The 26,712-nt window shown below is 56.5% G+C and overlaps 1 protein-coding gene across 9 annotated transcripts in view; it reads left to right on the plus strand.

The window, feature by feature from the left end:
* RAP1GAP2 (RAP1 GTPase activating protein 2) overlaps positions 1–26,712 on the plus strand; it is a 51,281-nt gene that overhangs the window by 17,369 nt on the left and 7,200 nt on the right. For 7 of the 9 annotated variants that reach the window (XR_009275567.1, XR_009275568.1, XM_058817994.1 and 4 more), the window contains 15 exons: positions 15,865–15,949; positions 18,308–18,343; positions 18,548–18,592; positions 19,018–19,050; positions 19,364–19,573; positions 19,975–20,078; positions 20,560–20,638; positions 20,988–21,041; positions 21,287–21,370; positions 22,230–22,330; positions 22,954–23,083; positions 23,277–23,432; positions 23,911–23,982; positions 24,381–24,467; positions 24,676–24,810. Coding sequence is in view for 7 of the 9 variants with exons in the window: in XM_058817994.1 (XP_058673977.1) it covers positions 15,865–15,949; positions 18,308–18,343; positions 18,548–18,592; positions 19,018–19,050; positions 19,364–19,573; positions 19,975–20,078; positions 20,560–20,638; positions 20,988–21,041; positions 21,287–21,370; positions 22,230–22,330; positions 22,954–23,083; positions 23,277–23,432; positions 23,911–23,982; positions 24,381–24,467; positions 24,676–24,810 (1,411 nt within the window). In the remaining 2 variants the exon portion in view is untranslated. Of the gene's footprint in view, positions 1–8,670; positions 8,775–15,864; positions 15,950–18,307; positions 18,344–18,547; positions 18,593–19,017; positions 19,051–19,363; positions 19,574–19,974; positions 20,079–20,559; positions 20,639–20,987; positions 21,042–21,286; positions 21,371–22,229; positions 22,331–22,953; positions 23,084–23,276; positions 23,433–23,910; positions 23,983–24,380; positions 24,468–24,675; positions 24,811–26,712 lie in introns of those variants that run through there. The other 2 variants (XM_058817988.1, XM_058817989.1) reach the window with 1 other exon arrangement.

Consider the following 26,712-nt stretch of genomic DNA (forward strand, 5'->3'; position numbering starts at 1 on the left):
ATCTAAGTAAATTCCTTTGACTTATTAGCACTTCATAAATGGATAATTGCATGTAAATGTATGTTTTGCAATTATATTTAGCCGGAGAAGCACATGCAAAGGAAATGCTGTCAGAACTACTGCAAGCAGCCAGCTGCAGCACACAGGGAGGTTTCCCATCTCCGTGTCTGTGGAACTGCTCCTCTCCATTGCTAATGGGCATGGAGCTAGCCCAGTGCCAACCCCAGCAGTGAGCCCCCACAGCATGCCCTGCATGGCTATCCCAGTTCTGGAGCCTGGCAGTGCCCCCCTCCTGTCAGTGCCTGGAGAGAGACTGAGTGTGCAGGGCCAGGGTGCAAGGAAGGCTCTGTACTTGCACAAAACTTTAAACTCAGTTAAAGCCAGTGCTGAGCTGGAGGGCAGAATGAGGCTGGGCTGTCTGTCCCCATGGGTCAGTGCTAGACAGGTGTTAGCTGTGCACCCAGCAGAGTGCAGGAGAGCCATGGCGGGGCATGGCATGCCACGCGAAATGAGTCCGTGTGTTGGCAGCAGGTCTGTGGCTGGGTTCCTGCTGGGATGAAGCAGTGCCAGGGAACTGCAGGTGTGTGCCCAGGGATGGTGACAGGCCTCTGCTGCTGCCACGGCTGGGGGCTGCTACCAGCCCTGCTCACCATCAGCTGCTTGAGTGGCCTGCCAGGATGGTGGCAGGGCCATGGTCTGTCCTTCCCCGTCAGCCCGAGGACTGGTGGGAGATTTACAAAATCCAGCCAGTCCCAACGTCTCGCTGCTATCTGTGGCAGGCAGGCTGGAGCGCTTCCCTCTTCGTGGAAGGGCAGTTATCGCCCTGGCTGCCTGCCCACACCCAGCCCTGCGCCCACACAGCATCCTCCCAGCACGTCTCACAGCCTGCCTGGGACAGAGGAAGCTTTCACAGGAGGAGGAAGGTGCTGTCAGCTCTGAGGACTTGCAGTGTTTCAGCCATTTAATCTGGTAAGCCTTAGCTATATAAAATTCCAGGCCGGGGGAATGGGTACTGGCACAGCTCCACTGATGCTCTCCCTGGGTACTTGACTCTATGCTTTCCTCCTAGTGGCCTGGTGTAGACTTTGGGTTTATGTGAGGGTTTGTTCCTGCAGAAAGCCCAGGCAGGGAGCAGGGAGGTGGTCTGGGATGTGGTGGTGACGTTGGAGGTGGCGCAGCGGTGAGTGCCGCCCCGTCCATATGCTGAAATGTTGTTGTTGCTGTCAGACAGCCTTCCCATATTTAAAGCTAGATTATCCACAATTACATGTGCCCAGAGGACTGAGCAGCCCCACATGGGTCTATTTTTAGCTCTGTCTCAGAACTAATAAACTGTGCTGGTTTCTCCTCCTGCCATATTTATGGCCTGTCAGGCTGGGAGCTGTTTGCAGCCGGAGGGCGGTTGCTGGGAGAGCAGCCACCTTCCGAGAGCAAATATTGTCCTGATGGGTGGAGGGAGCCATGATGGCTGTGGTGATTGAGCCCCATCTGCCCTGGGTTTGGTCTCTGTCTGCAGAGTCACTGAGGTCACCCAGGCAGGGTCTGCAGGGGCTCTGCCCCACTTGGGGTGGTTGCTGGCTTCCTCTTGGCCCAGGCCATGTTCCCACTGGCTTCCTCTTGGCCCAGGCCATGTTCCCACTGGCCTCCTCTTGGCCCAGGCCATGCTCCCACTGGCCTTCCCTCGGCCCAGGCCATGTTCCCACTGGCCTCCTCTTGGCCCAGGCCATGTTCCCACTGGCTTCTCCTCGGCACTGGCCATGTTCCCTCTGGCCTCCCCTCGGCCCAGGCCATGCTCCCTCTGGCCTCCCCTTGGCCCTGGTGATGCTCCCACTGACCTCCCCTCGGCCCTGGCCATGTTCCCTCTGACCTCCCCTCGGCCCAGGCCATGTCCCCACTGGCCTTCCCTTGACCCAGGCCATGTTCCCACTGGCTTCTCCTCGGCGCTGGCCATGTTCCCTCTGGCCTCCCCTCGGCCCAGGCCATGTCCCCACTGGGCTCCCCTCGGCCCTGGACAGGGTGGGTGTGATTTGGGGACCGTGAGCAGCCCCACGTCTGCCGGGCCAAGGAGCCCAGAGCAGGGTAGGCAGTGCCGGCGTGGCAGTGCAGGCATTCTGACAAAGCCCGTGGTTTGTTCCTGATGATAATTTTGTTAATTACTGTACGCTCTCGCCGGCTGTCGCTTTTCCTGCCAGTTGGCAGGGCCTGGCTCCAGCCAGCCCGGCAGGGATGGGCGGCCACGGCACCCAGCGGCGCTCCCGTGCCACGCTCCTGCTCTGGAATGGCCCTCTCCATCTCGCCTGTTCTAGTTCTAGTGGGGCTTGTGGTGCTCTCCGTGACCCATACCGTACCCAAGGAACTCACATCTTCCAAAGCCCGTTGTGGAAACATGGCTCATCTCAGGCTCCCACCCAGAACAGACATGTAGAGGCTTGACAGGTACTTGAATAGGTCAGAGCCGTATTCTGGGTCTCTGTGAAGTCTCAAAGGTCAGTCCTTTCAGGCACTGCCCTGTCTCGCTCCTCTCAAATGTTACTGGTGTCACACCAGGGACCATGACAGCTCCTTTCTGCTACAACAATATACTGTTAATTCCCAGTTTGGAATGCAGAGTCCGCTTTCTAAAGCCCTGACAAGCTGATCTGGGTCTCCTCTTCCTGATCATTGATAAAGTTACACAGTGTGAGGTGATTTGAAGAGGAAGATGATGGGTCTGCAGCTAAAAACTGCTTCATTTTCCATCTTTTCTTGTTTGGAGCAAGAGGCAAGGAAAAATCTGTATAGCAGCAGAAACCCCTGGATTTGATTGACTTCAGAACGTTCCCCGTAGTACGGATGTGTCAGAGATAATACCTGTGTTTTAGCTCCGCAAATTATATGTCTTTTAATGCTTTCACATCAAACAAGGTGTGCGAGGGAGGCGGGTAATTGAGATGGTGTCATCTCCAGAAGCGTGGCTGGGACCCAGGTGCTGCTGCTGCTGCTGCCCCCCCTGTGGCACTGGGACCCTCTCTCTGCCCCTCTCTCTGCCCATCTCCTCCTCCCACATCCCTTGCAGCACCCTCGGGAAGGGCACGGCTCCATTGAGGCTAAAGTTCGGGCCTAATCCTGAGCTTCCCAGCAGGATTCCAGTGGTGACTGGTTGGCACAAAGGCTCCAGGGATGGTCTTTGCTCTGCACGGGCAGGGCTGGGGCTGAGCAGGGTGCTGGGGGTGCTGGAAGTGTTGGGCGAGTGGCACATGTTAGTGGCTGTGCCTCCAAATCTGGCTTTATGAGTGATGTTAATGATCAATGCTGACATTTAGCTCATTGATTTACTAGTAAAATTCAGAGGATCTGCTCATGCTGTAAAGACTAATTTCCTCTGCTGATTTGATCTAATTTAATTGGATGCTGAAATCTTGGAGCTCATCTCTTCAGGAGGCCTGTGTTCACAGGGAGAAATACCCCAAATTATCAGGAATACAATTTCTATGTAATTGTGCTGCTGTCATGGCCATGACTACCTCGTTCTGTGTCAGCTGTGCTGTGGCTGATGCTGCCCCCAGTTGCCACCACACAGGCAGGCTGCTGGGCAGGAAGAGCCCAAAGGTGACTCACTTGGGCTGTCTCACTTACAGAATAGGGTTTGGTTCATAGCCAGTGGCACACAATGGATGGGAGAGGTGTATAAGAGACTCCTTGTACCCACAGCTTGCTTTGTTCCTTGATAAATGAGTCTCAGAAAACCACCCACTCGTGCATTGATGTGTTGATGGCATGGTCAGTGTTCCAGGCTCCTGTCACTGATTGCTCTTGGGTCACTGTTCTTTCGTGGCTTTCTTAAAGTTCTTGGCTATGGCTCAGGTCTTACCCCCTCTGGAGCTGTTTGAGTGTGTCTGTCACACACGGTGCTCAGTGTCCCCTGCACACCTGCAGCCAGGAGCCTTCACTGGGCTGCTCTGGAGGCTCTGTGCCAGGAGGAGCTGCTCCCAGCACCTTCCTTAGCTGTGCTCCTCAGCATCCCCTCTGCCCAGGGGAGGGGGACAAGACCCACCTGGCCTCAGCTGCTTTCTGCAGTGAGAGTTCTTTCATGTTCTTTTGTTGTGGCTTTGACCACTCTTTCTGCCTATTGCTTGGGAGGGCTGGAAATTGTGCTGGGGAGATGGGCACTCCTGGGCCCGGCTTGGCCACAGCCCAGGCAGAAGGTCGATGTGGAGAGCACTTGTCACAGGGATGGGCTCTGGACAGGGCCAGCCCATCCCTGTGTGCTTCTCCTTGAGCTCAGGGGTAAATTTCTCCTTTCTTGCACTTGAGCTCTGCTCCTCTGTACAGGAGCCACAGTGCTGGGCACAGGGACCGTCAGGGCTCGGGCACTGCTGTGCTGGGGGGCCTTGCCAACGTGTGGGGTGGGAGTTGGGGCTGCCCCACGCCTTGGCACACCATCCAATCTCAGAATTGATGTGGTGTCAGGGTGGCTGTGGCGTGTCACACCTGTCTCACGCCATTTCTGGGGAGATGGGCTCACTGTGCTCTGTCTCACTGCCTGCATGGAAGAGCTGGCTCTGTGCTTTCCTGGGATTGCCTTCATGTCTTTCTAACTGAAGCCATAAAATAAATTTCTAATCAGATTACTTGGGGCTGGATGTAATGTAGTCTAAAGCTCTATTTCTTGTGATACTTCTGTAAAAGTGGATGCCCTCTTATCCTCCTCCTGCAGCACCAATTGAAACACTATAATCGCTTTCTCCCTCGTTTGCAAGCTTCCAAATCCATTTCTGCCATGCCAGGGAAATTGGGATGTGACTGCTCCTTTGCAGGGAAGCAGTTTCTATTTCTGGGGTATAGACTGTGTTGCATTGTCTCCTTTTGTTCCTCCCTGGCTGCCAGTCCTCGGTGCTGGTGCAGCTGCCCCATCTCAGCTCTCCCACCTGGGCAGAGCAGGTGCTGTGCTCTGGTGGGAGGCAGTGCCCAGAGGGGCTCTGGGCGAGCGCCTGGGCAGTGGGGAAGGGTCCCGGGGGGTTGGGGCAGGGCCTGGGCAGGTCTCTGGGCTCCCCTCAGCCTCTGAGCTCAGGCAGGCTGGGCTGGCCATGCCTCCAGCCCGGCTGTGGCAAATGCCTGGCATAGCTCGAGTATTTCTGGCACTGTCCCTCATGAGCAAGGGAACCAGAAATATCCCCTGCCCAAGGAGGCAGGGAGGGTGACAGGGACGTGTCCTGCACTGTCTGATGAGGCAGTGCCACAGCTCTGGCCCGAGAAGCCCTGAGTCACCAGAGCTGGGCTCAGGTGTGAGCAGGGGGCTGGCTCCTCTGCAGGTGGCTGAGGCAGACTGGTGGGCTGCTCACCTATGGGGGGCTTCATCTCACAGCAGCAGCTGTACAAAAGCCAAAGTTATGACATAAATTAATGGCTTCATAATAACATTGATAGTGTCATTTATTCATGGCAGATCCAGTACTCCTAGGGGTAAAGGCTCAGTCTTGTCCCAGCCTGGCGTTTTCAGGTCCTTCTCTCCCAGCAGTGTCCAGACGGCTGCCAGGTGATGAGTTAATCACCGGGTGTAATTGTCCTGACCTGTCCTGACCTGTCCTCCCTCCTCCAGCCCCTCAGGCTTCCTAGCTCACTGACAAACTGCTTTGTCTGGAGCAAAAGTGTCAGGGCATTTTTCAAGGGATATATATTCCTTCAAAAAACAGGGGCAACTGCTTACCCTGGAGGTAATTTAGTCACTGACAGGGTGATACTGCTGTTTTAAAGGAAGGATGGACATTAAAGGAATGTCTTGATCTGCAGCGTTCTCTCTTAGGAGGTGTCCTTTGGGACATCTGGAGAGCTTCTGGGGGTGCTGGCCCTGACAGGGCGTTCCTATGGCAAACATAGGATGTGATGGATGCTTGGTGGCATCGCTGCGGGAACAGGAGGCTGGATGGAGTGGAGACGGTGAGGCATGGGGAGGACAGGCAGGGCAGGAGCTTTCAGCTGCACCAGTCCTGCCACCCTGTGTGCCTTCCTAGGCATCCCTGTCATCCTGCCCTGTCCATCCTGGAGCAGCTCCCAGGTGGCAGAACCCAAGAAATACAGGGCAGGCTCTGCAGGGCCTGGCTCAGCCAGAGGTGATGTCCTGTGGGGCAGGAGGTCCTGGTTCCTTTTCATGTGTGAGCCCATAGCCCCCAGCCCACCCCCAGCCCTCACCATCTATTGTCTTCTATAAATGACAAGTCAGCTGCAGTGAGTCCAGATGCCATTATCCACTGTGGGCTGGGCCCTGTTTGGGTGGAGAGGAAACCTGAGTTTCTGCTCAGTGTTTGTCTATTTCCAAATAGGACAGAATTGAACATCTTTAAAAATCAATACAAAGCCACTTCAGCATAAACCAAGAGGAGATTAATACTTAGCTTGTCTGGAAAAGGGGAGGAGAGATGTGGAAAATGTCTCCAGAGAGGGAGACTCAATGAAATTTGAATCTGCCTGTTTAATGTGAGAGCTAAAAGATTTAAAATTAACCCCCTCCCCCTCCATTAATTGGAAATGAATTTGAGAATTGGTGTAATTTGGCACAGAAATAGGATCTATTTTTTTTTTTTCTGTGCCTGAGGAATTTGTCAGACTGATAGCTTCAGCTTGGAGGAAAGCAGACAGGTATTTTCTGCAGGAAGAGATCTGTTGATCCATCAAAGACTTTATTGAAAGGCTTGGCAGTACAGGTAGCACCCGGGTTTAGCAAGATTCATTCCTCTTACCAACTTATGTATTCTCACCAGCATTCAGAGTTTGGCATCATCTGATGTTGTTCTGAGGAGACAGAAATGCATTTTGGAATTTTTGGAGAATGAGTTGGACTTTTTCCTGTGAGAAAGTGGGTACCTCAACACTTGTCTGCTGGAATTGCTGCTGCCTCTCTCCCCAGGGACCTCGAGATCTGGTGAAACACAGAAATACTGATCCTGGGTTTCAGTTTGGGTCTTGGCTCTCTGGAGTGCTCCATGTGCACAGTGTAGGTCGGGATGGGTGCTGTGGTGACACTGAAATGCTGTCTGGTTCATCTGGGGTGAATTCATGTGGTGCGCTAACAGAAATAACATCACACCTGCTTTTATCTGGCTTACAGTAGGATACAGAAAGAGATTACAGCAATGATAGGGGTTTTGTTATGGTGGCATTTAGGGAATCCATCTGATTAGAGATTCTGCTGAAACATTTAGATAGAGAAGGCCAGAGCTGAGGTTGTGTTGATCTCCTTAAGGGTGGTAGACAGGAGGGTGACAGGCAGGGCGGTGGGTGAAGCAGGAGTGTGACAGGCGGGCTGAGGCAGCAGGAGCGGCTGTTCCCTGCCAGATGTGCTCTGCGGCCTCTGCAAGCTGTTTCTCCTGAGCAAACACATTTATTACAGGCTTTGCCAGGGGAGCCCCATGCATTGTTAATGATTGACTGCCCCAGCTGGGGGTTTCCAGGCAGCTCCTGCTCTGTGCGTGGGGAGCAGGGGGCCTTTCTGGCCATCCTTCCCTGGGAGCTGCTCAGGTCCTGTTCGAATGGATGGTGGATGTGCTTGCCTGCAGCCCGTGTGTGCCCCACAACAGATTGCTGTTTGTGGCAGGGTCTCCCCAAACCCTGAGCTGGCTGTGGCACTTGGAGCTGCCCCAGGGTCCCTGCACCTGTGTGCCACTGCCAGGGAGCTCCTGCCCTCCCTGCTCCGAGGCCAGGCTGGGTGCACCCACCCAGGGCAGTGGGCTGGACCAGCTGCAGGAGGATTGTTTGACTGTTCCTAATGGCTGCGGGGGTACAGAGAGCCAGCAGGTTTGGGCAGGCGCCCGTGTCCTGTCCTGGGCTGGGTGGGTGCTCTCATGAATGATCCCGCACCTGGATGTTGTCTTGAATGATCCCACACCTGCTGGCAGCGGGGATGGTGCTCCATCCCTTAGGCTGGGAAGTAGCTCAAAGAGCTGTAGCTTGTCCTGTGTCTAATTCCTGTGAAAATTGAACTGGCCGAGGAGAGAGGTGAGATAAGGGGGGCAGAGGGACCTGGGTGTTTTATCACCATGGCAACGAGGACTTCCAGGGAAAGGTGCTGAAGTGAGAAGTAGATAATTTACAGTTTACTTAATAAAAGAAAGAAATCATTTCCTGGAGTGAGCTGTGTGTCAGCTCCCGGTGTGAGGGACAGGCTGGAGGCCCCGTGCTGTCCCGGTGCCGCAGGGAGGGAGGGATGCTCCATGGCAGAGGGATGGATGGCAGGGCCGGGCTGGGACCAGCCGGGAGCTCCTGCGGGGTTTGCTGCGGTGAGGACCCGTCTGTGGGGCAGGCGCGAGTCCTCCCTCTGAGGGGGCTGAAGGGGCTGCGCTGGCGCTGCGCCCCTTGAGGAGCCCGGGCTGCGGCAGCCGGGAGAGCCGGGAAAGCCTCGGTACCGGGGCGCCCGGGCTGTGCCGCCGACCGTCCGCTCCCCGGGCCCGTGACGCGCTCCGAGCCCCGCCCGCCCGCCCGCGGCCCGGCCCGGGGGTGTCCGGGGGTCTGCAGGGAGGGGGCAGAGCTGCCGCCATTCCGCAGCGGCTCCCGCGGGGCTCCGGTGCCGGCCCCGCGCTCGTTACCGGCGGCGCGGGGCGCGCGCGGGGCGGCGCGGGGCGGGGGCGGTCGCGGCCGTGGACGCGCCGCCGCCCCCGCCGGTGCCGGCGCTCGGTGGCGGCGGCGGCGGCAGCGGCGATGTCCCGGGCGGGCGGCAGGACGCGGTCCCGGCGCGCGGGGGTGCGGGCGGCCGTGGTGCTGATCGGGCTCCTGCACCGCTCCCGGCAGAGCAGCGAGAGAAGGTGACGCCGCGGGCAGCGCCCGGTACCGTGGGCCGGGCACAGCCGGGGGCTGCGGGGGACGCGGGGCCGGCGGCGGAGGGAATTACCGGGTGGGGTGTCGGCGGCGGTACCGGGAGCTGGAAACGGACACCGGGGTACCCGTGACCCGCTGGCGGTGCGCGCCGTGCGCCGGAGCGGTGCCGGGCAGCAGGGGCCGGTAACGGTGACCCGCTCGCCGTGTGAGGGCGCCGGGAGCCGCGCTCCGGCCCCGCTGGTCAGTGCGGGCGTGCCGGGCCCGCACCGGGCAGGTGAGGCCCCGCTGCCGCCGCACCGAGAGGAGCAGCGCCGTGCTCGGGGGGCTCCGGGCGGTTCTGCCGTGACTCGGCTCCGCAGCTTTGTCTGCGGCGGGAATAGCTGACCCACGGTTTCATCTTTCATTGCCGAGCCACGGGCTGGACTTGGTGTCCAACTTTGTGCCGTAGAAATGGCCTGCTCGCAGCGCTCCGCGGGCGCCGCTCCCCCCGCTCCGCACGGAGCCGCTGCTGGCCTCGGAGACTGACCCCGCGCTGATCCGTGCGGGCTGCCCGGGCAGGGAGCTTTCTCCTCCTGGACTCTGCTGCTCCAGCAACTTTGGCGTTAAAAATAGTCAGAAATATGTACCCGAACCTCGCAGTGTCTGTACCTCTGTTTCAGGGTGGAAGCAACATGGGCCCTGCTGCAGGCTGAGGGGTTTTTTGTTTCTTTCTTTTCCTTGGTTCAATTCGTGATTTTGTACCAAACTAAAATGAGTGAAGAAATGATTATTTGCAATCGTTATTGTAAAATATTCCCTCACTCCCTAATCTATAAGCATGAAAAATCAGAGTGAGGTGACTGAGGATGAAGCTTTTTGTCTGCCATCAGTTGTGGATTGCAGGGCTTGTACCCCATTTTTCAGTGCTGCTGGCATTGGGACTTTGCTTGGACAGCTGGTGCCATGGAGAGCAGGATGTCAGTGATGCACCAAAGACTGAGCATTGGTGTTCCTGGGGAGTTCCTGTGTCACTTGCTGGTTTGAGGTATTTTTGTCTCCCTTGCTGGGCTATTAGGTAGATCATCGAAGCAGAACAGTTGGGAAAAGCCAGCGTGCAGGTCCTGAATGAGCAGCAGCAATGTCTGCTCACCTGAGCTGAGCCGTGGCTGGGTCCCCTGTACTGGGCTGGAATGAAGGTGTGGGGACTGTGCTGGGGCTCCTGCTGGGCTTGACTGTTCCTGCCCTGCTGTTGCTCCTGGGGTTTTGTCCTGTTTAGCCCAGGCCCGTTCTGGCCATAGCTCTGCCCTTGGGCCATGGGCTCCAGCTACCAGCTGGCGTTTAGGGAGGGACTGGCTGGCTGGGGTCTCTCCTCCTGCCTTCACATGTGTGGGGACTGTGCAAGTGCAGAGTGACGCTGGGGGGACCCAAATGATCCTCTGGATGTTGTATCCATTGAAACTCACTGGCCAATCCTGCATTTGCCTCAAGGGCAGGGAGTGCTTTACTGGTGACACAAGGAAGACTTTGCCTTAGAGTTGTCTTTCCCCCAGGTACGAGGTTTTTATGAATGAGCTCAACATGACACTGGAGTGCTTAGAAAAAACCTGGCTCTGAACTTGCACTGGAATCTGCCCCGTGATGTCTGAGCCTGGTTTTCCTTTTCTTTTTTTCCCCCAGCATCATGTTGTGCACAAAGTGTCTCAGTGCGCCTCTTGCTGCAGGGTTTACTGAGTGCAACAAGAGTCACACAGATTTCTCAGGGGGAGAAAAAGACCCTGAGGAGGTTTTTTCTGTCTGCCATGGACTGAGGAGCTTCCATGGGAGTGATTGCAAGAATCCAAGCAGTGCTTTACGGTGGTTGTTTCATCTTATGCAAGCTGCCAGGGCCATCAAAGTGACATAATCTGCAGGAAAAGGAAGGGACTGCTAGCGACATCGTCAAAAGGGACTCTGTTCCTCCACCTGCTCCTATTTGCTTTTTTCCCTCCTACATTCAGTCTTTGTTCTGCATTTGCAATTGAATTTTGCTTTCCATGAGCCATATGCAAGCCTGGCAGGATCAGTGGCAGCTGCAGAGTCTGTGGTGGCCCATGTCCCTCCTTGTCAGCAGCCCAGCAAAGTGCAGTGCAGCACACCAGGCTCCCCTGGCAGAGCTGGTGATGCTCACCTGCCCCCTCCACCTGCACTCTTCTCACCTGTGCCTCCCCTGCACACCTGAGCTGGAGGGGAGGAGCAGGGAGGTCTGGGGGGTGGCTGCTGCTGTGGGCTCCTCCTTTCCTCTGAGAACCTGGGATTTGGAACTGTATTTATATCTAAATGAGTTTTCCCAACTGTCCCACATGCAAGTGAGGTGATTCTGTGGTGGCTGCCCTCTGACAGGGGAGAGCTGGTGGGTGGGTGCCCTGGTGTGGGGCATTCTCCTCTCACAGCCCTTTGGCAGCAGTGCCATGGTGTTTAGAGACGCAGGTTTCTGGGAGCTGTTCTCTGCAATTTGCAAATTATTGAATCAGCTCAGAAACGGCTGCCCAAGGTTCCTGGCTCGGGTTTGGCAGGAATAGGATCAGACGAGCCTTCTGGTCTGAAAATGTCTGCAAGTGCCTTGGCTGATTTACCCAGATCTGCAGGAAATTGCCACTTTCTCTGTTCCTGCAAGGCAGAGCAGGCAGCACATTTTGTGAAAGATAAAAACTTCTTTTCACCATTACTTGCATTTTGAGCCGCACTGGCCTGGCCTGGCCTGGCCCAGCCCAGTGAGAAGCCCTTGGCCAGCTGGGCAGATTCCAGTGTCTGTAGAGGTGCAGGCAAAGCAGGAGTCAGCCCCTTGCTGTTCCCCCTGCCCAGCAGGACGGGCAATGTGTGCTGCAGCAGGGACCCCATGGCCGGGCAGGCAGCTGGCATCCTGCCTGCTCAGGCACACAGTGCCCTGAACTGTTCAACAAAGTTTATTTGCTGTTTGGAGGGGCAATTAAAGCCAACCCCAGTGGCAGTTAAATGTCACCTTTCTCTGAGCAGGGCTGAGGACAGAGTGCTGGGGACACTGCGTGTGTGCAGGTGCAGGCTGGCAGTTTGCAAAGATGTAATTTATTGCAAGAAATGTAGATGAGAAAATGCTGCACTTTTTTTTTGCTGACTCTCAGGCTTTGATGTGAGAAGGCAACGCTGCTGAATAGGGCTAAGCTGAGCCAGGACATAACAAGGTAAATGAGTTTCTAGGGAAGATGTTCCATAGCAGGGGCTCTGCCCAAGGGTCCTGCAGCTCTGCAGCAGCGAGTGCTTGGGCTGCACCCCATGCCTGGGGGGGATTCTGGAGCCCCACAACTGTCTGACATCAGTGGGAGCCTGCAGCAGTGCATGTCCTCTGCTGATGTCCTCCGTGGGATGAGTGATGATGCAGCGAGATCTTGCCTGCCTGGCATCCTGGGATTGGGTGGAGAGCTGCTCAAAGTCAGGGCAAGGTTCTTCATTCAGGCACTCACTGCAGATTTCCAGGTGTAAACTCACAGCAAGGTGCCCTTGTCTGTGATGCAAAAACCCACAGGTTTTTTTGGGTGTTTTTTTTTTTTTTTTGTTTTCTTCTGCAATTTGTGAGCAGCTGGCAAGGGCCCCTGGCCGTGCTGCTCCGCCTGGTGTGTCAGCAGGTGCTCGTGTCCCGGGAGCCAGGGGTCAGTCCCAGCTGTGTGGGGCATGAGAGGAGTCCCCCAGAGGGGGGACGAGCAGCCTGTGCCCCACTGCCCGCTGTGGGCAGGGCCGAGCCTGGCTAGGGGCAGGATGGAAAGTGATAGGGAAGCACATCCCCTCTGGAAACTTAGGAGATCAGGCATGCAATATGAAATAAACTAAAAAGGAAGCAGCTGGCAAGGTGATGCCCATCAAGGATAAAAAATTATGAGTCCAAAAATAGAGGCTGTTAATTTACAGGAGAGTCATTGCTGACCTTCTCAAGGATGAGGCATCTGACAGGCAGGACTTGTTGCTGCAGGAGTTTGGTACCTCCTTAGGCCAGGTTTGATCTGTGGAATTAAGCACAGGCATACGGGTAACCTGGGCTGCTCCCATCCCATTTGCACATCCTGACAGAGTAGAGCCAAGCACATGTGGAGTATTCACCATGTCAGGTAATATGCTGGCATCTCCCCTCCCCACCTGGGGTTTATCTAAAGGTTCTGTGTTGATTTAGAGCCTGTCTGGGAAACAAATCAGATGGACACAATGAGGAGGTGGGAGGCACTGGGGTTTTTTCATTAGGCTTTGACTTGAGAGAGCATGAGAGAAGTGAGCACCCTGAGTCAGGGACTGGATGGGAACACGCCAGGGGTCCAGGCAGCCTTGGCTCTGTGCTGAGCAGCACTTATTAATCAGAATTTCAGTATGTCAGTGGGGTTTACTAAATACAGGATATTAATTTGAAGGTGCTTTAGGACTGTGATCAGGGATGCTTTAAAGAGCAAGACCTCACTTGCCCTTGCTGTGCTGGAAACTCACCGGTGTCCGTGGTTTCCCCCCAACAAGGGGGGGAAATCCCCATTTTCTCCCTCTGGAAGAAGCCAGGAGAGCAGCCCTTGGCAGGTGGGCTTTGCCTCCCTAGAGCTGACAACAGGTCCCCAGCACAGTCCTGGGGGCCAGAATGGCTGGGGTGATCTCAGATTCCGTTCGGAAACCCTGCAGTCGGCCCTGCCATAACCGCATTAAGGTATTTCCTTAATTAGATTTACTAAGAATGCAGGATTCTAATTCTCTCTTTTTCCTTGTCTCTTAATTTGCCTAATGAGAAAAACAAAGAAATAATTACAGAAGTGATGCCCACGTTTCCTTCTGGAGAGGCTGGTGTCCGGCCGCCGGCTCCTGGCCCTTCCTGTGCGCTGGTGCCTGGCCGTGGCCCTGGCCAGGGTGGACACGGGGGCATCAGGGGCGGGCAGAGCCCCCTGGCAGCTGCCAGGTGCCCCCTTAGGGAGAGCACACAGCGCTGTGCCCTTTGGCTGTCCATGCTGGGGCTGTGCCTCTCCTGTGGTGCCAGGGAGAGGCAAAGGGAGGTCCCCAACGCCCATCCTCGCTGGGGTGGGCACCTGCCACCCCTGCTGTGTTTCAGGCTGTGCAGAGAGGCGCCCTCAGTGCCATCTGGGGACCGGGTCACTGAGCGGGGCTGCTGTGAGCCCCAGTGCACTGACAAAGGCGTGCTAACCTTCCCCTGGTTCATTTACCATCCCCTGAGGGCAATCAGTTTGGGAAACGGGCGCCGGCCCTTGACCCCAGCGCTGATGGCGCTGATGGCGGGCTGAATCATCGGCGTCTGTGGTTGGACTTTACCATAACAGATTCTCAGCGCAGAGGCCCGTTCCAAGCAGTCGTTGGGGATGGGCTTGTTTTGCTCTCCCGGAACTGCAGGAGCAGTTCCAGCACTTTGGCCCCAAAGAAGCAGCCAGCATGTGACAGAGGAACATGTTGTTAAGTTGGGTGATTTTATAATACTTAGAATATGATGCTATGGCAACCCACTACAAATCCCAAATCAAATCAAATTATTTGTGCGTATCCCTGTAACTTTAATCTTTTCAAAGTCGTATCTGTTTTATGCCTTTGAGGCCACTGTGCAGCTGAGTGCAATCAGGCAGAGCTCAGGGTTCAAAACAAGGAGAGCAGAGGATGAGTGGTTTGCTCCAGATCAGGCTGTGCTTTAGTGTCCTAGAAAGTCAAAGAGCAAACAAGGAAAATCTGTCATCTCGGCATTTTTCAGCAGCAGAGACAGGGTGAGGTTGTGGAGAGCAGAGAGGGAAGGAGCTTGATAAACAGTATGGGTGGGCAGGATGGGAATTCTGCTATTGCCCCACATTGCTTCACTTAATTTCTTGCACTGAAAAACTAGAAGATACCAGGAACTCAACTGAGGTGTAATAATGTAAGTTTAACCTGCTCTGATATGAAAAAGAGAGAAAGAAGATTTACTTTGATTTAATGTAATGTGAAACACCAGTTCTTGGTCTGGATTCACATTTGGGCACAATGCAGTGGGTATTGCCCCCAGTGCCTCTGGCTAAGCCCGTGTTGCTGGCACAGCCCAGGTGGGGCCATGACTCCCCTGGCTGTGAGTAGGATGGTGCTGCTGGTCCCACTTTGCCTCCCCAGCATCCCTGCTGCCTCCCCAGCTCATTCCCCAGCCCCTCCGTGGCTGCTGAGGAGGGGCTGCAGGCACCCATGACCAGCAGGCGTTTGTCACCCGCTGTCACGAGTCCCGGGGCCTGGGAGGGCAGCCCGGGGTGCTGGGCCGTGGGGAGGGCAGGTGTTTCAGGGGGTGTTCCTGCAGCAGGAGCTGTGCTGGAGAGCCCGGCGGAATCGGTGCCGGCGCCGCGTGGAGCATCCCGGGGCGCGCTGCCATGGGAACCAAACCTCGTTACCGAGAGATAAACAGTTGGACATTTTGGCCCGGTTTCTGCAGGACTAACCTGGCAGGGACGAGAGGAAACTAAATTAAATCTCAGATTTTCTGACTCCCGGAGGAGCATCTGGCAGTGCCGCTGTGCGATGGCGTGGCTGCCTGCCCGGGAACCGCCGGGCGACGGGGATGGGAATCTTGTTCAGGGGAGGGCTGAGGCTTTACTTTCCCAAAGCTTAGGGAACTTTTGGGGGGCTGTCTTGACAGCTCCGTGGCACAGGGGCTGCTTTCTGCTTTCCTGTGGTCTTGCATCTTCATGATGCTCTTGGTACTTCCAAATCGGGTGCCAGGTGCTGTGTTGGGGCCCTCAGCTGTGTCCCTCCCGTGCTGGGGTGTCCCTGGGTGTCCCTGAGCCTCCTTTACTGCCACAGGGCTGCTCAGCCGCAGGTCCTGCCCAGGTGGGGATGGCTGGCTCCTGTCATAGGAACGGCCCTGCTGTCCCTGCACCACCAGCACTACACCTGGGGACTCGCAGCCCACCCTGGGCACGGGCTCTTCTGATGGCTTTTATCACCTCCTCACACTGTCTGCTGGGTTTTTGCTCAGATTCCAGATATTACTGTACAGGCAGCTGCACAACCCCGGCTTTGCCAAGGGAGATAACCCTTATCTCCTGCCTGGTGCGCTGGCTGGGGCGGGGGGAGCTGACCTGCCTGTGTTTGGTTTTCCAGGAAGCAGGAGCTGCTGAACAGCACGGATGTGGCCGTCCCGGAGCGGCCGCTGTCCCCCCCGCTGACGGCGCCCCCGACCATGAAGGTGAGTGCGGGGCCGGCTTCGGAGCGCCGGGCTGGCGGGGAGCGGAGCTGCCAACGCAGCGGCTGCAGGGAGCAGGGCTGTTCCCGCAGGAGCAGCAGCAGGTGGTGTCTGCCTGTTCCGGCTCCGTCCCTCTCCCCCCGCGGCGGCGGCCGTGCGTGCGGCCCGTCCCGCACCGACGCTCCCGTTCCGCCGCCGCGAGCGGCGCTGCCAGGCGGGGCGCCGGGTCCCGGGGCTGCTTCCCTGCCAGCGACCCTCCCAGCCCCGGGCCGGTGGCTCTGTGTGATTCCCAGTGTGATTCCCTCCCATTGACCCTCCCAGCCCCGTGCCGGTCGCTCTGTGCCCGCATGGGCAGGCGCTGTGCCCGCCGCGGGGCCGGGCACCCTGAGCTGTGCCTGTCCCACCCGCCTGTCCCCGCAAACCCCACCTGTCCGTCCCCGCAAACCCCGCCTGTCCCATCAAACCGCACCTGCCTCCCGCCCAGCCTGTTCCGGGCGCTGCCACCCTTTGGAATAACAATCCGGCTGTCTGGCTGCGCCTCTGGCTTGAGGAACCATCCCCGAGGGGAGGCGGGGCTGGGCGGGATGGCCGGGCTGCGGCTTTGCTGGGTGCCCCTGAGGAGCTCGGGCTGTGCGGCTGATGCGGGCGGGGAGCGATGGTAATAGATTTCTTCTATTCAGGAAGGTAACAGATTTCTTCCAGGGCTGTGACATTTGTGGGAGAGTGCTGGGCAGGGGTGCCTAGCTCTGCTTGCTGCCCTCCACTCTGCTCCTGCCTGGTGCAGGGTTTTCTTTCCGTCCTTTCCTTTGTGGCCCAGCAAAGCTGGCTCTAGGTGTGCACAGCTCTCTGGGGAGCTGCAGGCTTTGCTCAGTACGTGTGGCATTTTCTTTGGGGCTCACTGTAGCACCTGGGTCTGGTGCCACCCTGAGATCAGGTCTTGGCTCTGGTTACTGGTAGAGCAGGACCTGAAACTACCCTGGAACATTTGTACCTGGAGATAAACAGAATCCAAACCAAGATCAAACTAAGGAGGACTTTTCAAAGAGTATTCTGCTGTGGGCACAGAGCTGTCTGAGCCTGAGGTTTTTCTTTTTGACTCCCTCAGGTGTGTTAGGTGAGGAGGGGCATGGTCTAAAGCTGGAAACAGCCAGGGTGGTGTCCGAGGCACAGCTGCCCCACCTGTGCTGGCAGCCACAGACTGCTTGTGCTGTATATTCGACCTTTGCTCACCACAAATATTAAAGGGAAAAATGTCTCTGAGACTTTTCTTTTTCTTTGATTTTCATTTCTTCATCCTCTCCTCTGTTTTTTCCTTTTTTTTTTTTTTTTGTCTTTTAAGAAATTAGTCTATTCTAAGGGCTCACTAAAAATCATCCCCCTTGCCTTTCCCCTTGTTACCATGACCCCTTTTTTTGGCCCCAAATCACGCGTGTCCCTCCCGCGAGCCGTTTCTGGCCGCCGCTGGGATGGGGGCTGCTGATGCCGCGTTTCCCTGGGGGATCTGCCGCTCCCGGCCCGGTGAAAGGAGGGCAGAGCCAAGGGACGGGGCGGGGGCGGCCGCCTCCAGAAAAGCCACTTAGGGGCTTAGGGGAGAGCCACGTTCACAGCCGCAGCTTGGCTGGGTGCTTTGTTTGTGTGTACCTGGCGGCAGCAAGAGCTGGGAGGGGGATCGGGACTGTCCGGCCGCTCCGGCTGCTGCGGTGCGGAGCGATGCGGTGCGGTGCGGGAGCCGCGGCCCCGAGCAGCTCCCGGACGGCCCCGCTGGGAGCTCAGGTACATCGGAGCAGGGTTACCTGCAGGTCCCGAGGCCGAGCGCGGCTGAGCCGTCAGTGGGGTCCGGGCAGCTCTCCGGAGGGGCCGTGGTGGGCTGCGCCCGCCCCGGTGGGTTCCTGTCCCTGGGCCCCTCGGTGTCGCCCAGGGTGCGGGGCCGCTCGCCCTGTGCGCGGCTCCTGCCCCGCGCTCCCGAGCCGGGCAGCACAACGGGGATTCCGACGGGAGCAGCTCAGTAATCTCTTTAGTTCCTGTGGCAAGGGGGATTAACCCTGCGCTGGGCAGCCCAGCACCACAGGCAGCAGCTTCACCAGTGCTGCTGTGATTAAGAAAATAGATGATTCGAGGCCCCTGATCAAACGTGCTCAAAGCTCGGCATTTTGGGGGTCGAGGGCTTCTGGCAAGGGCAGCTGCAGCAATGATGCTGAGCTCCAGGTGGGGCTGCATGGGAATCCCAGCTGCTTGGTCACATTCAGGGAGCAGGACAAGTGCTCGGGGTGGGGGTCCAGTGTCCCTGCTGTCATGTGGCTTGGACTGGCTTGCTTTGTGTCTGCTTTTCTCAAACAGTCGATTTCCTTCTTTTCTTTTCAGTCGGCAGAATTCTTCGAAATGCTGGAAAAAATGCAGGTGAGCAGCAGTGTGCATGCCAGAAACTCGGGGTGTTTGCCCCGGCACAGCCCCTGAGGGCAGAGGGCCTGTCCCAGGAACAGACCTCACCTTCCAGCCACTTGGATTGGAGTGATCTCCATGTAGCAAAATACCCTCATGCTGGTGGACTGACGCCCTGTGTGGGTCAAAGCATCTAAAATGCATTCATTTTGTTCCAAACAGGCACCAAAACTGGAAGAACAGAGGTCTGGAAGCCAAAAACACAAGGTTGGTTGATTTTTGTTTCCTGGCGGCATCTCTTCAAGTGTCCCCCCCATCTCGGAGGTTTATTGTGATTGTCAAAGACAGTCACTCACAGGGCTGGGAAGGATTTGGATGTTATCTAAAAACAAGGCACTGATTGAATTGCAGAGATGGGAGCATGGTGCCTGTAAATCCCTAATCCAGCTTTATGCCCAGCCCAGTGCAGGTCAGCTCCCAGCTGTGCAAAAGGGTTGGGGTTTGCCACTGCACTGGAAGTTGCACCAGTGGAGGAACTCCCTTTAGGCAGGGCTTAGCTTGCATCGGTGCCTTCCTGCAAGGGACCGGCAGGTGCTGGAGGCATTCCCTGGCTTGGGTGGGTAGGGCTGGGGTTTTAAGGGACAGCCAGGGGAGCAGATGGTCATGGATGATGTTTTGGTTCCTTTTTCCAGGAAGACTACATCCCGTACCCCAGCATCGATGAGGTGGGTGCCCTGAACCCCCTTAACACCTTCTGGTGAATGCCTTTCCAAAACTGCTGATGGCAGAGGAATTGGTGGAGATTCTCTTTCTGAGAGGAGCTACATAAAGCATGTTCCTCCTCCCTACCTTTGTGGCCTTTCCTCAGTAGCATGTGCCCTCTTCTGTCACAGAGAAGAGGTTTCAGAGAGGGGCTGGACTTGTCCCTCCAGGGCTGGGGTCTGCTGCAGTAGAGGGGCAAAACATGGAGCAGTGAGCTCTGCATCCCACATCCACACCCCAATCCTGCCTGAGCCCTTGTGGCACATGTCTCTGCAGATCCTGGAGAAGGGCAGCCCATACCCATTGATCATCCTGCCCCAGTTTGGGGGGTACTGGATAGAAGACCCAGAAAACCTTGGCACGCCCACCTCATCTGACAGCAGCATCTGCGAGGAGGAGGAGGAAAACCTCAGCCCCAGCACCTATGGCTACAAGCTGGAGTGCAAGGGAGAGGCCAGAGCCTACCGCAAGCATTTCCTGGGGAAGGTGGGTTTCTCCACCCCACGGGCTCAACCCTTTGGCTAAGAAAACTCTCCGGCTGAGAGCAAAATGGGCAAGTTTTACAATTTCCCTCCTTGCAGGGAATGGAGCAGTCGTGGGTTCCCAGCATGGCAGTGATGGCCACACGTGTGGCTTTGCCCAGCCCCACAGGCACAGGTCTCCTGTGACACCAATGGGGCTGTTGGCTCTGGGCCTGCTGCCCCTGGGGCGCAGCCAGACACGGGGCCTGTAGGGCAGCCCCTGCCCTCCTGCTCACAGCCCTGCTCCTGGCAAGGGGTGCAGGGGGGGCGGTGGGAGGCTGTGGGGTGGCAGGTGAGTGGCCAGGCAGTGTCCTTGCCATCGGCGCGTTGCTTCCCAGCTGCTAACATGCTGTTTTCTATTTTTAGGATCATTTAAATTTCTACTGTACAGCCAGCAGCCTTGGAAATCTGATCCTTTCTGTTAAATGCGAGGAGACAGATGGCACAGAATATTTAAGGGTTATACTCAGGTACAGAAAAAAAAAAATCTTTGTTTAACAAAATATTCTCTCTTTGTGAGTCCCTGGTTCTGTTTCTACAGCAGGTGCTTGGGCTGGACTGGCAGCATGTGGAGGGATCTGGGTGGGATGGGAGGCAGTGGCAGCATCCCTGTGTTTCTGTGCTGGGACTGCCTAAACCTGATAATGAACGTGAGACTTTGATCTGTCACTAAACCTGCTGGAACTGAACATAAACCTCTGGGGTTTAATCCTCCCTGGGATAACACCAATCACTTCTCTCACTATCCGTCCATAAGCTGACAGGACCCAGCATGTCTGAACCATTGTGTCATTTCCCTCGAACTATGAATATTTTAAGAGATGAGAAGACAAATTGAGCCTTTGCTCACTAACCAGGCCCAACAAATGCGGCACAACTGTGTTTCCCAACAGCGGGTGCTGCTTTGCTGTAGACACTCTGACATCTGTGTGCTCGTTGTTTCTTTGCCAGGTCTAAAGTGAAGACATTGCATGAAAGGATCCCATTGGCAGGATTCAGCAAACTCCCGAGTATCCCCCAGATTGCAAAGGTGAATTTTCTGGCTTGGCTGGAACTCGTGCAGCAAAGCCTGTGCCAGGCAGTGCTGGGCAGTGCTGGGCAGTGTTGGGCAGCAGTGCCTGGGCTCTCAGGTCAAGGGGCACTTGGGTGGTGCTGTTGTTTTCCTGCAAGGAGAGCAAGGGGCTCTCCTTTGACACGGAGGGACCTGGGACCTGGCTTGCTGCATCCTCAGTCGGGGCCAGCCAGGCCATGGGGCATCCCAATGGTGGATGTGGGGAGCTCCTGCCATTGGAGACTGTATTTGGCTTCTTTATAAGACATTGATGGCTGAAGTTTTGGCCCAGGACCTGGCACTCACTGCTCCTTCCCCTTGCCCACAGGCCTTCTGTGACGATGCCTCTGGGCTGAAGTTTAACCCGGTTCTCTACCCCAAGGTGAGCTAACTTGCCCAAGTTGGTTGTGGGACACTGAGAACCACACCCTGGGCCACTGTTGAAAACTTTTAGCCTAATTATTTGGGAATTTGGCTTCTTTCCCCCTTCCACTCCCCTGATGCTGCCCAGCTGTTGTTGTACCCTGCTGCAGCTCTGGTGGGCTCTCCTCACCCCTCTTCATGGATCTTTTGGCCATCACATTTTGAACCACCAGATGAAACTATTGGCATTTTGCTTTCCTGCAGGCATCCCAGATGATAGTGTCCTATGATGAGCATGAGGTCAACAACACGTTCAAGTTTGGTGTGATCTATCAGAAGTTCAGGCAGGTGAGTTGTCCCCACGCTGCTTTCATGGAGCATGTCCCAGTGATCCCAGAGATCCATGTTTCAGGAGCACAGGCTCAACTCTGACCTTGGTTCTGCCATGTGCAGCACCCTGTGGCACTGGCTGTCCTCACTGACTGTGTTTCTCATTGCTCGGATGTTTTCCCCACTCATTAAAAAATTATATGACTGAAAAGTCTCAGTATGGAAATCAGCCCACAAGCTGCTGTACGGAAAAGCGGATGTGAAAATGGATTTTAGCAGGCGTGGTATTTTAATCAGATATATGTTTAGACAGCTAAACAGCTACGTTTGTCTGGAGGGACTGTGGGCTCTGAAGAGAGGTGCTTGCTGAAAGTGCTGTCATTAGCAGGGGTACTCTGGATGGGGAGTGCAGAACTCAGCCTCAGAACTCACTGAGAATTACTCTGACAGGCACTCTACATATTGCATTTTGGGTTGGATTGAGTGACTCGTGCAAGGCTGTAATTAGGGTCTCATTGTTTTGAAATACAGCAAGCAGGAGATGATTAGGGATTTTTCAACAGAGGATTCACTTCTGGTTTGGTATTTCCTGGACATTGTCCTAAGGCCCTGCTGGGGCTCAGAGGAGGCTCTCAGCAGCTTTGCCCTGGGCTGTGCTGGGTGCTGAGCGGGCTGTGCAGCCCGTGGATGGTGCTGGTGGGGAGTGTGGTGGTGCCAGCCGGGGAGCAGAGGTGGGGAGCAGCCTGTGGCTGTGCAGGACACCAGGGAACAAGGTGCTGGTCAGACCCCAGGACACCATGGGTGGAGCTGGAGGTGGCAGGGGATTGGACAGGCAGGGAAATTGGGGCTGTCAGCACATACACCCTGTGTTTTGTAGACACAAGAGGAGGAGCTGTTTGGCAATAATGAAGAGAGCACTGCCTTCAAGAACTTCTTAAGTTTTCTGGGAGACACCATAACTCTCCAGGACTTCAAAGGGTAAGTTAAATAAAAAGGATGATTTTACAAATACATTAACAAGAGACCATGTCATATGTAAAAATATCTATGTGTGAGAACAGAAGTCATCTCGCTCTTGAGCGGGATGTGCGGAGCAGAAGCAAATATAGTTTTGGCTTGTTTTTCAAGGCTGGGGGAGTTAAAAAAAAATTGGAGCTGCCAAGAGAGAAAAATTTCTTTTCCTGCAGCTTTGAGGTTGTGATAAAATCTGGCTATATTCAGCCGTAGATGGAAGGCAGTCTGTGGCAATGTGCTGTGCCGGGCGTCGCGGCTCAGCCACGGGTGCCTCCGGGCAGTCCCACCGTGCAGGCAGAGACCCCCGCTGCTGGTGAGGGATGGGGAGGCCACGGCTCGTGCCCATGGCCGTGGTCAGCCCTGCTGACCAGCCCTGCCTTGTGTGCCCCCTGTATTTCAGGCTGGTGACAGCGATGGCTGGTTGCAGCACATGACGCACGGTTTGTTCTTTCCCATTTGCTCGCTGCTAGATAAAGATAAATGAGCTGGGCTGTTCATCAGCCTGTCCCCTGACAGCCGCTGGTGCTCCCTGTGAAGCTTTCAATTAACATCTCTGAGCTTCTCTCCGCCTTTCCCTTGATCTCCAGTTTTCGAGGAGGCCTGGATGTCAGCCATGGGCAGACGGGAGTGGAGTCTGTGTACACGGTGTTCAGGGACAGGGAGATAATGTTTCATGTCTCCACCAAGCTGCCTTTTACCGAAGGAGACACACAACAAGTAAGAGAGATGTGGCTGCTTGCTCAGAGGGGTCTGAGTGGGGATGCCCTGACGCTGCCCAGTGCTGTGGGCCCTGCTGAGCCCTGGCCCGTGGGATGGGGCTGCTTGGCTCCCCGGCATGGGACTGGCACTTGCTGCTGCAGGAGCAGAGCTGCCTGGTTTTACTGACCCAATGTTCTGCCTGCTGGTTTAGCTCCAGAGGAAGAGGCACATTGGCAACGACATAGTGGCAATTATCTTCCAAGAGGAGAACACGCCATTCGTGCCAGACATGATTGCCTCCAACTTCCTGCACGCCTACATCGTGGTGCAGGTGGAGAACCCCGAGGCAGACAATACAGCATACAAGGTGAGGCCAGTCCCAGTGTCACCCACACAGTTTTGCTTCAGCATCTTTTGACAGGGGCATGGAGTGACAGGACGAGGGGGAATGGCTTCCCACTTGCAAAAGTAGGGTTAGATTAGAGATTAGCAGGAAATTCTTCCCTCTGAGGGTGGTGAGCCCTGGCACAGGCTGCCCAGGGCACTTGCCCTGTGCTCAGTGATGCAGTCAGTGTTAGGCCTGGTGGGGACTTGTACCTGTGTGCTGAGCACACACACGTGTGCACACAGGTATGTTATGTAAGCACTGTGACAGAATGTGTGTGTATGCAGACAGTAGTACATGAAATACATGTTTGTGAAACAGCTCATTTGTTAAAGAGTTTTGATGATCCTGAGCATTTGAATGTGCCTTGGAACAGTCTGACATATCACCTGGGTGTAGGTGGCACAGACCCTGTTATCCTGCCGCACCCGTGGGAATAACACGTCTCTTGGCTCCCCAGGTGTCAGTCACAGCCCGGGAAGATGTTCCCTCCTTTGGCCCGCCCCTGCCGAGCCCGCCGGTGTTCCAGAAGGTAGGGGCTGCCAGGGAAGCGTGTTCCAAGATGTAGAAATGTAGATGTGCGTGTCCGAGGTGTGTCCATGCACACTGGCTTGGGGAAAACAGGACTGCTGGAATCGACCTGCATTAATTTTGGTTTCCATTGGGGCCCCTGGTGTTTATGGTAGGGTGAGTGGCCGTGCACCACAGCATGGCATTACTTGAGCAAGGCAGCAGCCGCAGCTCTGGTGCTGGGGCACTGTGTTGGTGCAGGCGAGCCCCTCAAACCCCCTGGGTTTCCACCAATGCTTCCACACCTGGAGGCACTGCCAGGTGCTGAGAGCTTGGGTTTTGGGTTGGTACAGCTTGCTACCAGAGACACAGAGAGTCCTGAGCTGGAGGGTGTTTTGTGCCTCGGTTCTGTCCCCGCAGAGCCCCGAGTTCCGGGAGTTCCTGCTGACCAAGCTCATCAATGCTGAGAACGCCTGCTGCAAGTCCGACAAGTTTGCCAAGCTGGAGGTAACGCTGCCCCCGTGTCCCTGCCTGGGGCAGCTCTGGGGGCTGTGCCAGCCCTCCCCAGAGCCGCCTTTCCCTGCCGAGCTGGGTCAGTGCTCGCAGGCACGAGAGGCGCTGCCCATGGGTGGCTGTCTCCTCCAGAGGACGGGCTGGGCTGTGGGTCAGTGCCACTGCTCCTCCCGGGCCCTGGCTGAGCCCTGGCTCTCCCCAGGACCGGACACGGGCTGCCCTGCTGGACAACCTGCACGACGAGCTGCACGGGCACACGCAGACCATGCTGGGGCTGGGGCCCGAGGAGGACAAGATGGAGAATGGCGGTCACGGAGGCTTCCTGGAGTCTTTCAAGGTAAAGCCCTGCCCTTGCCAGCAGCAGGGCTAGAAGGCACCTGGGGCTGGCAGAGTGCATGCTGGGGGACAAGAGATGTCCCCCGAGGGTAGGGTGGCAAGAGGAGGTGGGGGCAGCTGCCACCACTGCCCGCCCAGCCTGCCGAGTGCCTGAGCTGGTCCCGGTGGGAGCAAGCAAAAACTGGCACGGTGGCATTGTTGGGGAGTGTCCCCATTGGAGTGACTTCTCCAGAGCTCCTGAGCACTCTGTGCCAGTGTGCTGCAGCATTTCGTGTCCCCAGAGGGGTCTCAGTTCAGGCCCGTGCCACAGAGTGTGCCTGCAGCTGGGCTCTGCTGTGGCAGGACATGTCCTGCTCATGTTCTGGCTGCTAGCTGGCACTGCTGCGGGACAGGGAGCAGGACGGATGCCTGGGGCAGCCGCCACAGCAAGTGGGTGGTGGTCATTGTGCTTAAAACAGAAATAGCATGCTGGGTGTGGAGTGGGGAAGGGGTGCTGAGTGTGCCAGGGAGCCTGGGTGACGGGAGGGAAAGCAGGTGATGTGGGCTGGAGGAAAAGGAGTGGGTAAAGTGCTGTGGGGGAAACTCTGAGCAGCCACTGGCAGCAGGGACAGTGGCTGGCTGGGCAGCAGGGACACCCTGGAGATGGAGGGGCAGCACCTAAGCATGAGGGGTGAGCCACTGCCAGGTGCCTGTGGTGCAGCTGCCCTGCAGCACGGAGGGGCTGGCGCTGGGTGGCTGTCGCTGTCTGGGCAGGGGCCTGTCCTGCTGGGCCTGCTGGGACAGTTCCTGCTGTTATCTCAGGCATGGCTGTGTCTGTAGCACAGACAAGTGAGATGGTGAATGGGGGGATGGGGCTGGGGAGGAGGGTGCACAGCTCCCCAGACCCCGCTGCAGAGGCTCAGGTGTGTCTGTTCCAGTGTGAGACATGTAGGAAGGGCACAGTCAGTCGTACACCGCAGCGTTCACGTCAGGTCTCAGCGCTGAGTTTGGGCAGGGATGTTCTGGCCCACTGTGTGTGTGTGAGGAGACAGCCCGTGCTCTCTTGGCATTGCAGGGAGTGCTGGGGTGGGAGGTGAGCCCCGTGGTCCGTGTGGGGCGCCTCGGGCCCGCGCTGCTGGGCTGCCTGCTGGCTTACATCCTGCACCGCATGCTCTGGGAGTGACGGGAGCACACACGGTAAAGGGCGGCTGCAGGGCTCACACCTGTCCCCATCACACAGGAGGGCTGCAGGGCTCACACCTGTCCCCATCACACAGGAGGGCTGCAGGGCTCACACCTGTCCCCATCATGCAGGGAGGCTGCAGGGCTCACACCTGGTCCCCATGGTAAAGGAGGGCTGCAGGGCTCACACCTGGTCCCCTTGACAAAGGCTGCAGGGCTCACACCTGTCCCCACTGTACCTTTTTGCTCGCTGCCTTGCACCCATGACCCAGCCTACAGACCCATCCCCTTGGCCAGGGGACCAGTTCTCAGAAGTGAGCAGAGCTCAGTTCTGCTGGGCTCTGGGTGAGTGAGTGAGAGGTGCCTTTGCCTCTTGTGTGGGGAAAGGAGCCCCTCCTCAGGGCTGGGCTGTTGGGGAACCCCACAGAGTTCCACAGCCCTGGACAGGAGCCTGCAGGGTGGGAGTGCCTGTGGCTGCTGCTTTGCAGCAAAACAACTGATCACTTTTACCTAAAACGACATCAAATTGTATGTCAATGCTGCTGACCCAAATAAATGCAGTCTGATGGACTCTTGCCTGATGTTCATTATTGGCTGGGCAGGAGGGGCTGCTGGGACTGTGGTCTGCAGCACTGCAGGCTCGGTGAGAGCTCAGGGCTGCAGTTCCTCTCACCCTGTGCAGGTCCCCCTGTGGCTCCATGAGCCCCAGAGCCAGCAGCAAACAGCCTGCATGCTGCAGATG

The sequence above is a fragment of the Ammospiza caudacuta genome, chromosome 20, assembly GCF_027887145.1.
Source record: "Ammospiza caudacuta isolate bAmmCau1 chromosome 20, bAmmCau1.pri, whole genome shotgun sequence".
NCBI lineage: Eukaryota > Metazoa > Chordata > Aves > Passeriformes > Passerellidae > Ammospiza > Ammospiza caudacuta.